Raw genomic sequence first — 12,239 nt, forward strand, 5'->3', positions numbered from 1 at the left:
AACATCACCAGTCTTGATGTGTCACACAGTCAGATGTATAAAAAAAAACATATAGGCCTGAAAATAATACCAGAAAATTGATGAGCATATTTCCACAATCAGATCAAATTAAAATCCTGCTTTTTAATACCACTATAGTTTATGGTTGCAGGCCTCCATGCTTGTAGGCCACGAATAGTAAGATGAACACATTGCCCCTAAGGATAGGCTACATCAGAGGTGCATTTGTGTGTGTGTGTGTGTGTGTGTGTGTGTGTGTGCGCACGCGCGCACGCACGCACGCACGCACGCCTCTACCTAATTTATCCAAAACTGATATTCACCCCAATATCTGAGGGCTATTAGCACGCACAATTCCCCCGTTTGTTCACATAGAGGAGGTGCCATTTTTCATTCTTTGTCCATGCCCCTTAGTCTGTGCACGCCATCATTAGTAGGCTAATTGACCTGATTTCAAGTTAATGGAACCCCAGGTAAAAGTGCAGTGGATGTGTTCAGTTATTGGTATCCTCGCAGCCAGAGCTTGGCTTTCCCGTCGGGCTATAGGCGCTCTGTGCCCGGTGTGTGTCTCTCCGCACCGGGCGGTATTGATCTCCCCCTCCGTCCTCCAGGTTTCACCGGCGAGATAGCGGCTTGTAGACACAGACAGCCATGGCGATCATCAGCACCAGCAGGACTGCGAGGACACTCCCCAGAGTGACTGTAGGGACAAAGACACTATAGCTGCAGCGCCGATCACAGCCAATAACAACAACAGACACAATTAATTAACTCAAACCCTGACTTTAATTTTCATATTCTTTTTGGTAAAGACACGTAGCCTTTTATAAACACCTCGCAGTCACAAACTCATTGGTGTAACCCTCACTGACAGGCCTTGCGTTAGCTTAGCCTACATATAGTCTCACCTAAATTCTGCTTCTGTAAAATCACATAAGCTCTGTCGCTCACTCTGGAGTCCTCCGTTTGTCCGCTTACTAACACACTAAAGCAAATCATTTTTAGAGCTTGTGGGACGAGACGCAGCATCTTAGCGGTGAATGCTGGAGGAGGATGGTGATGATGCTGATGGGGGTGGTGAGAGCGAGAGCTGCAGGTTCTTCCGCCGAAGGATCTGGGTCCTAAGGCCGTTGCGATTTTGTGTTGTCTCCTAGTCATTGATACCTTGATGAATCGATTTGTAAAGGAAGTTGGCAAAATTGATGTGATAACATTAATGATTTTGATCATTAGCCATTATTGAAATAGATACAACGAACATATTTATTCATGTAGGCATATTATTGGAAATGTTATACATATTTAATTTGTAGCCTTTTTTCTTAATTAATCATTTATTTTGAGTGGACAAACTGGACACTTTCTCTGTCTACCATAACCAAATTATACAGTTACTTATAATGCATTTAATTTATTTATTTGGAGACCTAGATCCAGTTTATTTTCTTCAAAGAAGGTCCATTCCGTATGCCATTCCTTGAGCAATATAAAGGTTAGGTACAAATAATAATAATAATAATAATAATAATAATAATAATAATAATAATAATAGTAATAATAATAATAATTAGACATACTTTATTACAGTTTATTTCGATCGCTACGCCACAGTGGGCACAACAGGAGCTCAATGTGCAAAACTCTAACTACAGTCTGCGCTTCCAACAGTCACTGGAGCTGAACAGTTCACTTCACCTGCAAAACAGTCATTGCAGCAAACACTATGAACAATCCACATTGAAATATCACACACTGTCACTCAGAATACACTCATAGTATAAACACTTGCATCAAACCCCAATACACAAATTACAAACTTTTAATCTTTACAGTTTGAATAATTATAGAGTGATCTATGAATTTAATTATTGATCAATCTGCGGATAATGTTCTCGATTAAGGGTTTAATTTTTTCAGTGAGTACCTTGATCCAGTGGACCTTTTTGACATTTTTGCTCAAGAAATAACCTTCCCACAGTAAATTACAACAGTTTCTGCATTCTTGACTGCACCAGGGTACTGGAAGCTTCAAGTGTTTTAAGGCAGTTTGACAAATACAAAGTGTATAAAATCTCTCCTCTTACTGATAACCATCAAACAAGTGTCAGGCCGCCATCACATTTCCTATTTTTGAAATGTCAAAGAGCAATGAAGAATAGAGATAAAGGTCAAGCTCCTTGGGGTTATGTCCCTATGTAATTACTCTGCATGACTGATGTATATGGCCTTTTACCTCCATCCTCTATAGAACTGAAGAGTGTGCACCATCACAAACACTTATTACTCTTAATTATATGCCTGAGAAGTTTAATGAGTCTTAGTAAATGTCACTCACGGTGGCCTGATATTACAACTGGAGGCTTCCTTGAAAAATTTACCACAACAAGAAAACATTTCCCTTTCAACACGTAGTCAAAGATCCTGGGTTAATAGGCAATGCAAAGGTTTCAAACTGATTTTTTATAATATGATCTGAGTAAGCAATAATGTATGAAGCTTAAATACACACATTTAAGTTATGAGCAGGAATCTAAAGGCTGTTGTCTTTTGAATATGTTCCCGTCGATTCATCAGTGAATTTGAACAAGGTTATGACAAAAGATATAAAGGGATGTTACATAAATATAATTTTATATTTTATAAGATTTTCATCACAGTTAACGTCAAGACGTATATTAACACAACAGTAACTGGAATATTTAGAAATAATAACAATAACAAATCAGATTTCCAAGTCTTATACTGATTTAACTGTTCAAATTCATACAGGTGATGTCACCATTCTGGAACAGATGACGTGAGAATAGGCAGTTTTACTATCTATGGAGTCAAATTAAAGTGATGAGGTGTGTGTGCAAATCATATTGTAAACAAATAAAGAATATAGCCGTTACAGTAATATAACAGTTAAAACACTATTTTCCTAACTGATTGGTTGTAAACAAAGAGGGCCAATTTCAACAAATATGTAACCTTCACCTTTCTGGTGAAGGCAAGGTGTAAGCATCACTGTTTTTGTTCCATACAGTATTGGTAAATCTTAGTGAATGCTTCAAAACAATTTGATGCCTGTTAAAACCTGAAATCCATAATTTCCCCTCTACATTTTGTGCTCAGTTATAGCTATTGTATTATGTGAGGATGAATGGATGCACTCCAGCAGGTTCATTCATAGAATGTTCAGCATCCAAGCAGTCCTTCTTTCCTTAATGTTCTGTTTGTCAAGCTGTTCGTGTCAGGTAGAGAAGAAACCGTCTATTTAGCTGCGTCTCTTTTATGTGTCTCCTGTGCTTGGCTGTTCTCTACTTCAATAGCAGTCAGTGACACAAAGGGGCTTTGATCTGCACGTCTATCAAGCAGCAGCTCAATAGGGAATCACATGTTCTAAACCACTTTCTACTCTGGGGTACGTTCATACCTGTCGTCCTTGAAGTGATCAGTCCTGGCTTACACTAGAATGAAAATCAGTTGATTAAGTAAAGATCTGAAAGAAGTATTTGAAGGTAGAGGCTGCTCTAATACCTTGTGTTGTGTGGATATAGTGGTACTTATGTCATAGCGTGTATTTGAGAGAGAGAGGGGGGTTGTTGAGGAGTATTTGAAGGTAGAGGCCGCTCTATTCCCTTGTGCTGATGGATTCTGGATATTGCAAATCAGCTTGTTAATTAGAATATCTAATAGAGGAGTGCAACAACAGCCAACAGCCATTACAAAGACTCATACAACCATCACCATAAGGGGATTTACAAGAACATATCTCTAATGGCTTCTTTGTACTAAAAAATAAATACTTATTTTAAGATAGAGATTGGATTTTAACTATTGAACCTACTTGATATAGCTGCATACGTGACACTTAGTTTGTTTGTTCGTATTTGTGTTGAATCTCAAAAATGAAGCAAAGCACAAAGAAGAAATATGTAATTTAAACGTATACTATGATTAATTTTTTACAAATCTCACTAGTACATACACCATGTTGAAAACGACTAACATCACACAACAATCATCACCTTGTTCCACACATTATTCTCTGAATGTAAATAGAGTGTAAAGCGTGTTTAGATCAGTTTAACATAGGTGATAAAGACACCAGTGATATTATGCTGCATGTCTGAAAAACATTTTGAACAGTCTGAAATTAGAGAGAGGAAACATTGGAGAGGCACAATATCAATACAACCTTACACCAGAACCTTTACCATTTTTGTACATACAGTGTAATACTTAGGCAGATTAAGGCAAAACAGGCTATCTGAAGTCAAATGAAGCTATCAGATAAAGACCAAACATTTCCTTTTGAATTCAAAGAACCAATTAGAGTTGTACATATTGTACTGTATCCGAGAAATGTGTTTCTGAAAACATGAATTGAACTGATGTGGTCTTTTCTGAGCGCCTCACTTAAAGGGATAGTTCAGTATTTTTGAAGTGGGGTTGTATGAGGTTCTTATGAATTGTAAGTGTAAGTTGTAAGTTACCTTATAGAGATGGCGATCAGCGCAGTCATTTTAAGGAGTTTGGGGGAGAGTTAGCTGTAGCAGAAGTCAGCCTTGTACTGTTGCAGAGGGGGCAAGAAGACCAACATATGTTCTCCACATTTATAAATGCTAACCTAAAACATAAATATAAGTTTAACTGAGATTTTTTCTACAGCTTTAGTTTGCCGCCAGGCAGCAGTTTATTTTGGTTTCACTCCAGTCAGCTGCTTGACTCAGAGCTCCTGCAGGTTATTCAACAGACGCAAGAAAACAAACAGCTATCTGGCAGCAAACTAAAGCTGCTGAAAAAAATCTAATTTCAGCGTACAATAGAACGGATATTTAGGTTTTAGGTTAGCATTTATATATGTAAAGGAAAAAACTTATTTATTCTAGCTCCCTCTGCAACAGAACAAAGGTGACTTCTTCTACAGTGACTTCTCCCCTAAACTCCTTATAGAGACTGCACTGATCTCCATCTCCATAAGATAACACACTAATTATGCCTAAGTACCTCATACAATCCCACTCAAAAAATTCTGAACTGTCCCTTTAACTCCATTACAAACACTTGTAGGGAAAAACCAAACATTTTTAGCAGATATATTTAGCTGTCATAAAATCCTATACAAGCACTGTATTATAGATCTACTGTGAAAATATCAAATATAGAATCAAACAAAAAATAAAGTAGGGTCTGTAATTTACTCCGTAAAGGATTTAGGTTTGGTCCCATTTATACTCACTCCTCATGGGCTGAGTGGAAGCGTCCAGCCACACACTATACGTCTTCAATTTGCCACAGAAATTACAGAAAAATGTGAAAAATCTTGTTTGCCAAATGTATTAACAAACACTGCTGCCATGATTTTTTTCAGTGGTGAAAAACTGTGTTAACCTCATTGTTGCTCTATGTGCAACACTGGTGGTTCCATTGTTTCAATAGCTGAATGTGAAGAACTGATTTCATCCCACAAAACTACAAAAAAATATGGAACCCAACAAGAAAAAACGGCCCCATGCAAATAGAAATGTTGAATGTTACTTTGAAAAATACATGTTTTAATTTGTTTTAAATGTTGTTATTGTGAGATAAAGACAGCTGATTAAGGGGGGAAGTAGATCATTACCGAAAAACAGTATGACTCCCAAAACCACAGCACACTTGAAAATGGCAACATGTGAAAGCTACATACTGTCCTGGTGGTGCATATAGATCTTAATACACAGGGGCCGTAGAGTCAGGTTTAAGTATTGCTATCTCAGCAATTCAGCAGCTTTTACCATTTTACAGTGTACATGTGCAGAGAAAGTTGACATGTTCAACATTATACACAGATAACAGTCATGATGCCTTCTAATGTTCAGGATGGCATGTTGATGGCAAATTAACTTAAAAACTTTGATCTGTATTTTTCATGTGTTAAGGAGGTATTTTTTGTCTTAGGGCACAGTAGCCATGTTGAGGGTGTCAGTGTGGATGTCTGGTAAGGTCCTCTCTGGTCTGAGACACACCGCCAGCCTCTGTGAAAAACAAAACAATTTGAAGAGGTGAATTTATAGGAAAAACAAGTGTAAGAAAGTTCATATTTTCAGCAGTTTGAACACTTTGTTTCCTCCCTTTCTTTCTCCTGACCTGTTTGAGAGACCCAGGTGTCCACACCAGCTTGTAGACCATGTAGATGGGGATCCACATGAAGGATGAGAAGCCGATGAGGTAACCCACAGTGATGCTCCAGTCAGGATACTTATAATCAAACAGCGTGAGGGGTGGCGTTTTCAGCAGGGAGCTCACTATAATAAACTATAGAAGAGTCGGGATACAAAACATGTCAATATCTAAGATTTCCATATGTCACTTCAGTATTATTACATTTAAAAATATGATATTGTGGAAGGGCCATATATCAGCCATACTTCCAAACATTGTGAAGGAAAAACAGCCATAATAGTGTAATAATGACAAATGTCAACTGGAAGACAACAACAGAAGAGAGTGCAAATATCCATCATCACCCATTTTCCTCAGTTTAAGTAACCCTAACCCTTCATGCAGAGAAGGAACATTGACATTTGGCCAATTGTTATGCAGCCAAGGTTTAGAGGAAGATATCCCATAGAAGAGGGTTCTTCAAGGTAAGGGGGTCAGCTGTTAGGTGAGCTTCAAAGGTCACTTGGTCTGCTACGACCCACTGATCACTGGATTACATAAATGGATATCTTTATGGATTAAAAAAACAAACAAATTGAAATTGTATTGAAGAATTGAGGAAAAAAAGTATACGTGAGCAATTTATTAAGATACACGAGTTGTGAATGTGAATGTAGCTTTGAATACTTAATATCTTACTGCTAGAAATGCTGGACTGATGGCAACCCAACACACCCTCCAGAATAACCCTGGAGCTTTGCCCAGCATGGCCTTCACATCATTGCTAAATCTGTTTATACCTGAAAGCAAAATAAAAGATAGACGCAAGGCACAGTCACTTACATGATTAGTATTTCACATGCTTACAGATTAGAGGTGATATATGAGATTAAAAACAATATTATTTTCTCTTGTTTACCGTAAAACCAGGACACAGCAATGGCCTCAAGGAAAACCACAGCTATAATGGAGCTTCCCACTCCAAATTCCTCCAGCAACTTCACCACGTAGGCACCGCCCTGTCGGTAACACTCTTAAAGTGACTAATGAAAACATCATCCATCATCACCCATTTTCCTCAGTTTAAGTGACAGGCTGCAGATCTCAGTTTTGAAATGCACAACAATGTCTGAAACCTATCTGTTTGAATGCATAATTTGCTGGATGTTTGTTCTCTCAGGTTAACAAATTTAAAATGTTTAAAAGAAAACCTCCTTACATTTGTAAGCGTGCTTAGAGAGCCCAAGAAGCAGACAACTACCAAGCCAAGAACGAAAAGTTCACGTCTGTGAGCCAATTGATCTGGGTATTCATCCAACACGGCAGTGATTATCGCTTCCAGGCCACCAAACTGAAACACACAGAGAAGGTTTAACATATACTGCATTATATTGTAGCCTGTGCATATTTTATTCCTCACAAGGAATTCATTTGATGTGGTTGCTATATGCCATCTAAAAATGTACATTGTAGTTCATTTTACATCATCACAGCACTGCATGCAGCCTGAATTTGAATATTTGAAGTAAACAAAGAGATGAGAATAAAATACTTTTTTATGTAAAATTGAAACTGAAATAAACTAAACTTAATGTGGCACTCTTGTGTATTTACTGTTGAAGCTTTTAAAAGCATAAAGTCATTGTATATGTAACTTATTAAAATGTCAATTTATTAAGATGAAGTATTTGATCAGATATATTGTGTAATGGCTTGCCCAGTGACCATGTGACCTTCATGTGCTCAAGGTGAGTTCACAGTTTGTACCGTACTGTCCAGTCCCAGCGTGATCATCATCGCAAAAAAGATTATAGCAAAAAAGGTCGAGCCCATCATGTTCGCAATGGCTTCTGGGTACGTGATAAAGAGTAAACTTGGTCCTGAAAGCACAAAAACATTGTATAAGAATTGATTGGGGTGAGTGTTGGATTTTATTAATGAGTTTTTCCTTTTTTAATGAATTTAAACACACAAGACTCATTCGCTGACCTTTATCCCTGGCTACATCCTCAACCTCCACCTTCCTCATCTCTGCCATGTAGCCCAGCACCGTGAAGATAACGAACCCCGACAGAAAGCTGGTCAGACAGTTCACCAAACTGGTCACAATTGCGTCGCTGTGTGGTAAAAAAATTATACCCCATTTAAAGACATGTTGCATGGTAATTGTTATTGTACAAATTCTTCCGTAAATCAAATATTTTAATTTCTCTGACAGATACTGTCACAAAGTCTTGCTGTCTGAGATGAGAGCTGTTCAAGGGTTCACTGACCCCTTCTGACCCTCGTTTAATAGGCTCTTTTATATTTTTTCTTTTCAGCTTTGTGTCTTACACGTGAGTATACACCCAGCTAGCAACAGGGGACATATTGCAACAATACTATTGAGGAATACTCTGCTGAAGGATGTATGTTGTGTTGTTCATTAGGGATATAAAAAACGTCTCATCGAACATCCATCGAATGTAAACAGTCTAATTATTGAGTGTCAATCAGCAGAATGCTTCTAGTGACGCAAAAAAAATCCTCTATCGTCAAAAATGAGACTCATTAATGATTCACAATAACTAAAGAGTAAAAATCACATATATCATGCATTTATACATAAAAAAGCCACAATAATAACTTAAACATTAGTAGTGCATTTATATCTAAGTCTGCACTGAAAAACATAATCACCCATTTTATCATTCATGGGTTTCTCTGTGGAGAAAATGCCTCATCAAGTTTCATTCATGGTCCGTGTGTATTTTCCTGCCATGGCCCTCTGCTCTACTAATAATCATATCATGCCCACACATCCCACTCATACTGGGAGTGTACAGTTTAATTTCTCCTGCCTACCGTTTAGCATTCATATCCACCGTGCCTCTAATATCATTTTCTCCATCACACAATTTAATTCATAAGCAATAAATCCCACAGCTGAGTTTTGAGCGCACACTGTGCACCGAAGTGGTTTAACTCAATTCAACAGGAGGTCTTATCATACAAATAGCAAAAGGTTTCAGCCTTGTGTTTTTGGACCCTCTTCCTCTAGTTTGTTCAAGCTGCATGTGTTCCAGCCACACATGTGGGACTCAGTATGTCTCAGATCTCACCGATAGCAGTTATTTGTGAAAGGGTTGTAGCTGGAGAGAGCCAGGAGCACCCCGAAGCCGGGCCCCAGGGAGAAAAATATCTGAGCGGCAGCATCCACCCACACCTTGATAAGACAGAAAGAGAGACGGGGAGATGTATTTTGCAATGAGTATTTAATAGCATAAAAAATACATTATTTCTTACACCAATGAGAACCAGTTTCCTATCTGTGACATGATGTCACCCTCCCTGAATAGAATAGGAATATCTACTTTTTTAGTTTCTTATTTCGGTTCTGATCACCCAGTGTTTAATTTACCCAGCAGTGTGCTGTTGTGTCAGCTGTACATAAAATCGGGTTGCGCACAGCTGTACACAGGGAGATCTGAAGAGGAGCACGCATTCGGCTTTAAAAAGAAGAGGGCAGCGTCGGAAATTGGTGAGTGAGACAGAAAGGGAGGCCTTTGTTAATGGGCAGCAAATCTAAACCAATTATGCATCTTATTATCCTGCTCTGTGGTTTATTTATGCATCTCATCTCAGCTCATCCATAATCCCCTCCAACCAAAGCTCTCACACATGTTTAGCAAACAAGCACAGTGAGCCGGCGAGGTAGATGAGGAAGCTTAGTAGATCTAAAACAATATAGACAGATTCTCAAATGAATGGTGGTATATATAAATAGTCTGATAGGGATAATTTATATTAGGCTATAAAACACAACCTTTACATATAAGGCATGACCATGTTTTTCATGTAAGAGGTCCGAGCAACTTTGTACAACTCACACCAGTCTCCAGCAGCTTTCCCCACTGGGGTTTTAGGTAAAACACCACTCCTCTCCAGGCTCCCGGCAGTGTGGCGCCTCGAATAAGCAGGATAAAAAGCACTATGTAGGGCAAGGTGGCGGTCACCCACACTACCTGTTTTGGAAGAAGGAGATGAATCAGGAGCAGTGATGTGATTAAAGAACATACACAGCTGTCTTCTATAATCTTATGTTAGCAACTTCAATGTTTTACCTTTCCAGAGGTCTTGACGCCCTTCCACAGGCTGAAGTATACGATGGTGAAAATGAGAAAAAGGCAGAGCATCAACTGCCAGCGGACACCCCCAACGTTTTTCAGCCCTGACGACTTGTGGATCGCAAGAACATTCCTCCTGTACAATGATAAAACACACGCATCAGCATCTTTTCACCACATGAGAGAAGGTTTTCCCGAAACATCAACGGCTGCCAATGTTTGTGTAGAGTATTACTGTAGATCTATTTATATGCGTGGCTTCTGCTACTCACACTTACATGCACTTACGTGTAAAATTCCTCTGCTGGAGACCTGGAGGAATTGGTCCAGGTGACGTTGTCTTCGCCAAAATAGTTGGTGCAGTCGGGGGTATTCCACACATTGTCACAGTTTGTCCAGGGCAAGATGCTGGAGAAAGAGTGGTAGAAGTAGAAAAGGGCCCAGGCGATGATGGTGTTGTAGTAGAAGGACACATACAGAGCGATGACACAAATGGCATATCCTATACCTGCAAACAAAAATGGATTTAAATGAATGTTAGTGGGTTGATTTTGCAGTCATACATATGTCCGAGGTATCTAGAATTAACTGAATATGTGCTATTGAGTCGTGCAGTGTGAGGTCTTACCTTTGAAAATGGGACAGATGTGTTTCCAAATGGATATGGCTCCGGTTCTGTGAAACTGCCCCAGTGCCAGCTCCATGTAAAAGAGTGGCACACCACCAAAGATGGCCATAATAATGTAGGGAATAAGGAAAGCACCTGCACAGGGATGCATAAGGATACATGTAATGCAGGGCTTTTATATATCATGTCATGATGATTTTTAGTGCTGTCTCGTGTGCCGTGACAAAGTACATTAAATGAGGACTTAAGACGGCCTGAATCTGAATATAAAACATTTAATTTGAATGAAAATGTCAAAATTGAGATCTCACTCTTATCCAATACTGTGTGAAATGTAGTTTACATTCAATTTCAGCTCAAAGGGGAAACTGAAAGAATTACAATATTTATTTAATCAAATCATGGAAAAAAAATTAATGCTGTTTTTTGTAATAACATTTACTCACATCTGAAACACTTAATGTAGGCTATTTTACCACTGAAAATTATTATAAAACGACATATACAAATAATAATATCCAGTTGTTTAAACTTCTATCTTCTATCTATGACCCGTTTTTATCACAATTATATGTTGTCTATTTTAAGTAAATTAATATGTTTGTCATGCCTTACAACCGGATTGACTAATGCCCAACAACAAACATAATGACTTAAGAAACTGTGCAGATCATTCAAAAAGATTAGATAGAAATGAGTTAAAAACGCTTCTCCAAACGAGGATTGTTCGAGCTTCTGCGTCGTAAAAAATATTTTCTTTTGAATAAAAAAAAATAAAAAAAAAAGATTGATAAAAAGTGATACTGTATCACAGGAAAATTAACACACTTGTTTTGTGCACTTCTTATCGAAGTCTACAGATGCGCACTTCAGCACCATGGACAGTTTCTGCTGCCAGATGCGTATAGCTTCAGCCTGTTTGTCGAATCAATTAAATCCAATACCACCAAGAATCCTGAGATTTAATCTATTTGAAGACTTGTCAAACATACAAAGTTGTTTGCCAAGTGGCTCCACACATACGGAGTTCATCTTACCAAATACCAACTTCTATGATTAAGATGAATGAACTGAATGGAAATCTGTAAAAACCACTTACCGCCGCCGTTCTGGTAACACACGTACGGAAACCTCCAAACATTTCCCAAGTCCACAGCAAATCCAATGACAGACAAGAGAAAATCCATCTTTTTGCTCCATTTGTCCCTGGACTCTGTCTGAGTGATGACCGGCACTGCAGGGACAGCGTTGTTGGAGCTGTAGCCGGGGTTCGGGGAGCCGTGGTGCGTCAAAGTTCCTGCCATGACTGCTGAGTCCTGTCGGGCCATCGGACTATGAAAAGTCAGTCAGAGGACCCGCTCCACGGAGAGGAG

General features: G+C 38.7%; 1 protein-coding gene across 1 annotated transcript; it reads right to left on the bottom strand.

The window, feature by feature from the left end:
* Positions 1–5,924: 5,924 nt before the first annotated feature.
* slc6a4b (solute carrier family 6 member 4b) lies at positions 5,925–12,206 on the bottom strand (the record flags this gene model as incomplete). Its single annotated transcript, XM_080037688.1, has 13 exons — positions 11,966–12,206; positions 10,867–11,001; positions 10,527–10,746; positions 10,236–10,374; positions 10,002–10,136; positions 9,234–9,337; positions 8,122–8,249; positions 7,900–8,012; positions 7,352–7,483; positions 7,052–7,151; positions 6,832–6,932; positions 6,118–6,285; positions 5,925–6,005 (listed from the first exon to the last, which is right to left on the bottom strand). Exons 1-13 carry the CDS (start codon positions 12,192–12,194, stop codon positions 5,925–5,927), a joined length of 1,785 nt encoding a protein of 594 aa, XP_079893814.1. The 5' UTR covers positions 12,195–12,206.
* Positions 12,207–12,239: the final 33 nt, after the last annotated feature.

This window comes from Ammodytes marinus (genome assembly GCF_949987685.1).
Source record: "Ammodytes marinus genome assembly, chromosome: 2".
In the NCBI taxonomy this organism is placed as follows: Eukaryota; Metazoa; Chordata; class Actinopteri; order Uranoscopiformes; family Ammodytidae; genus Ammodytes; species Ammodytes marinus.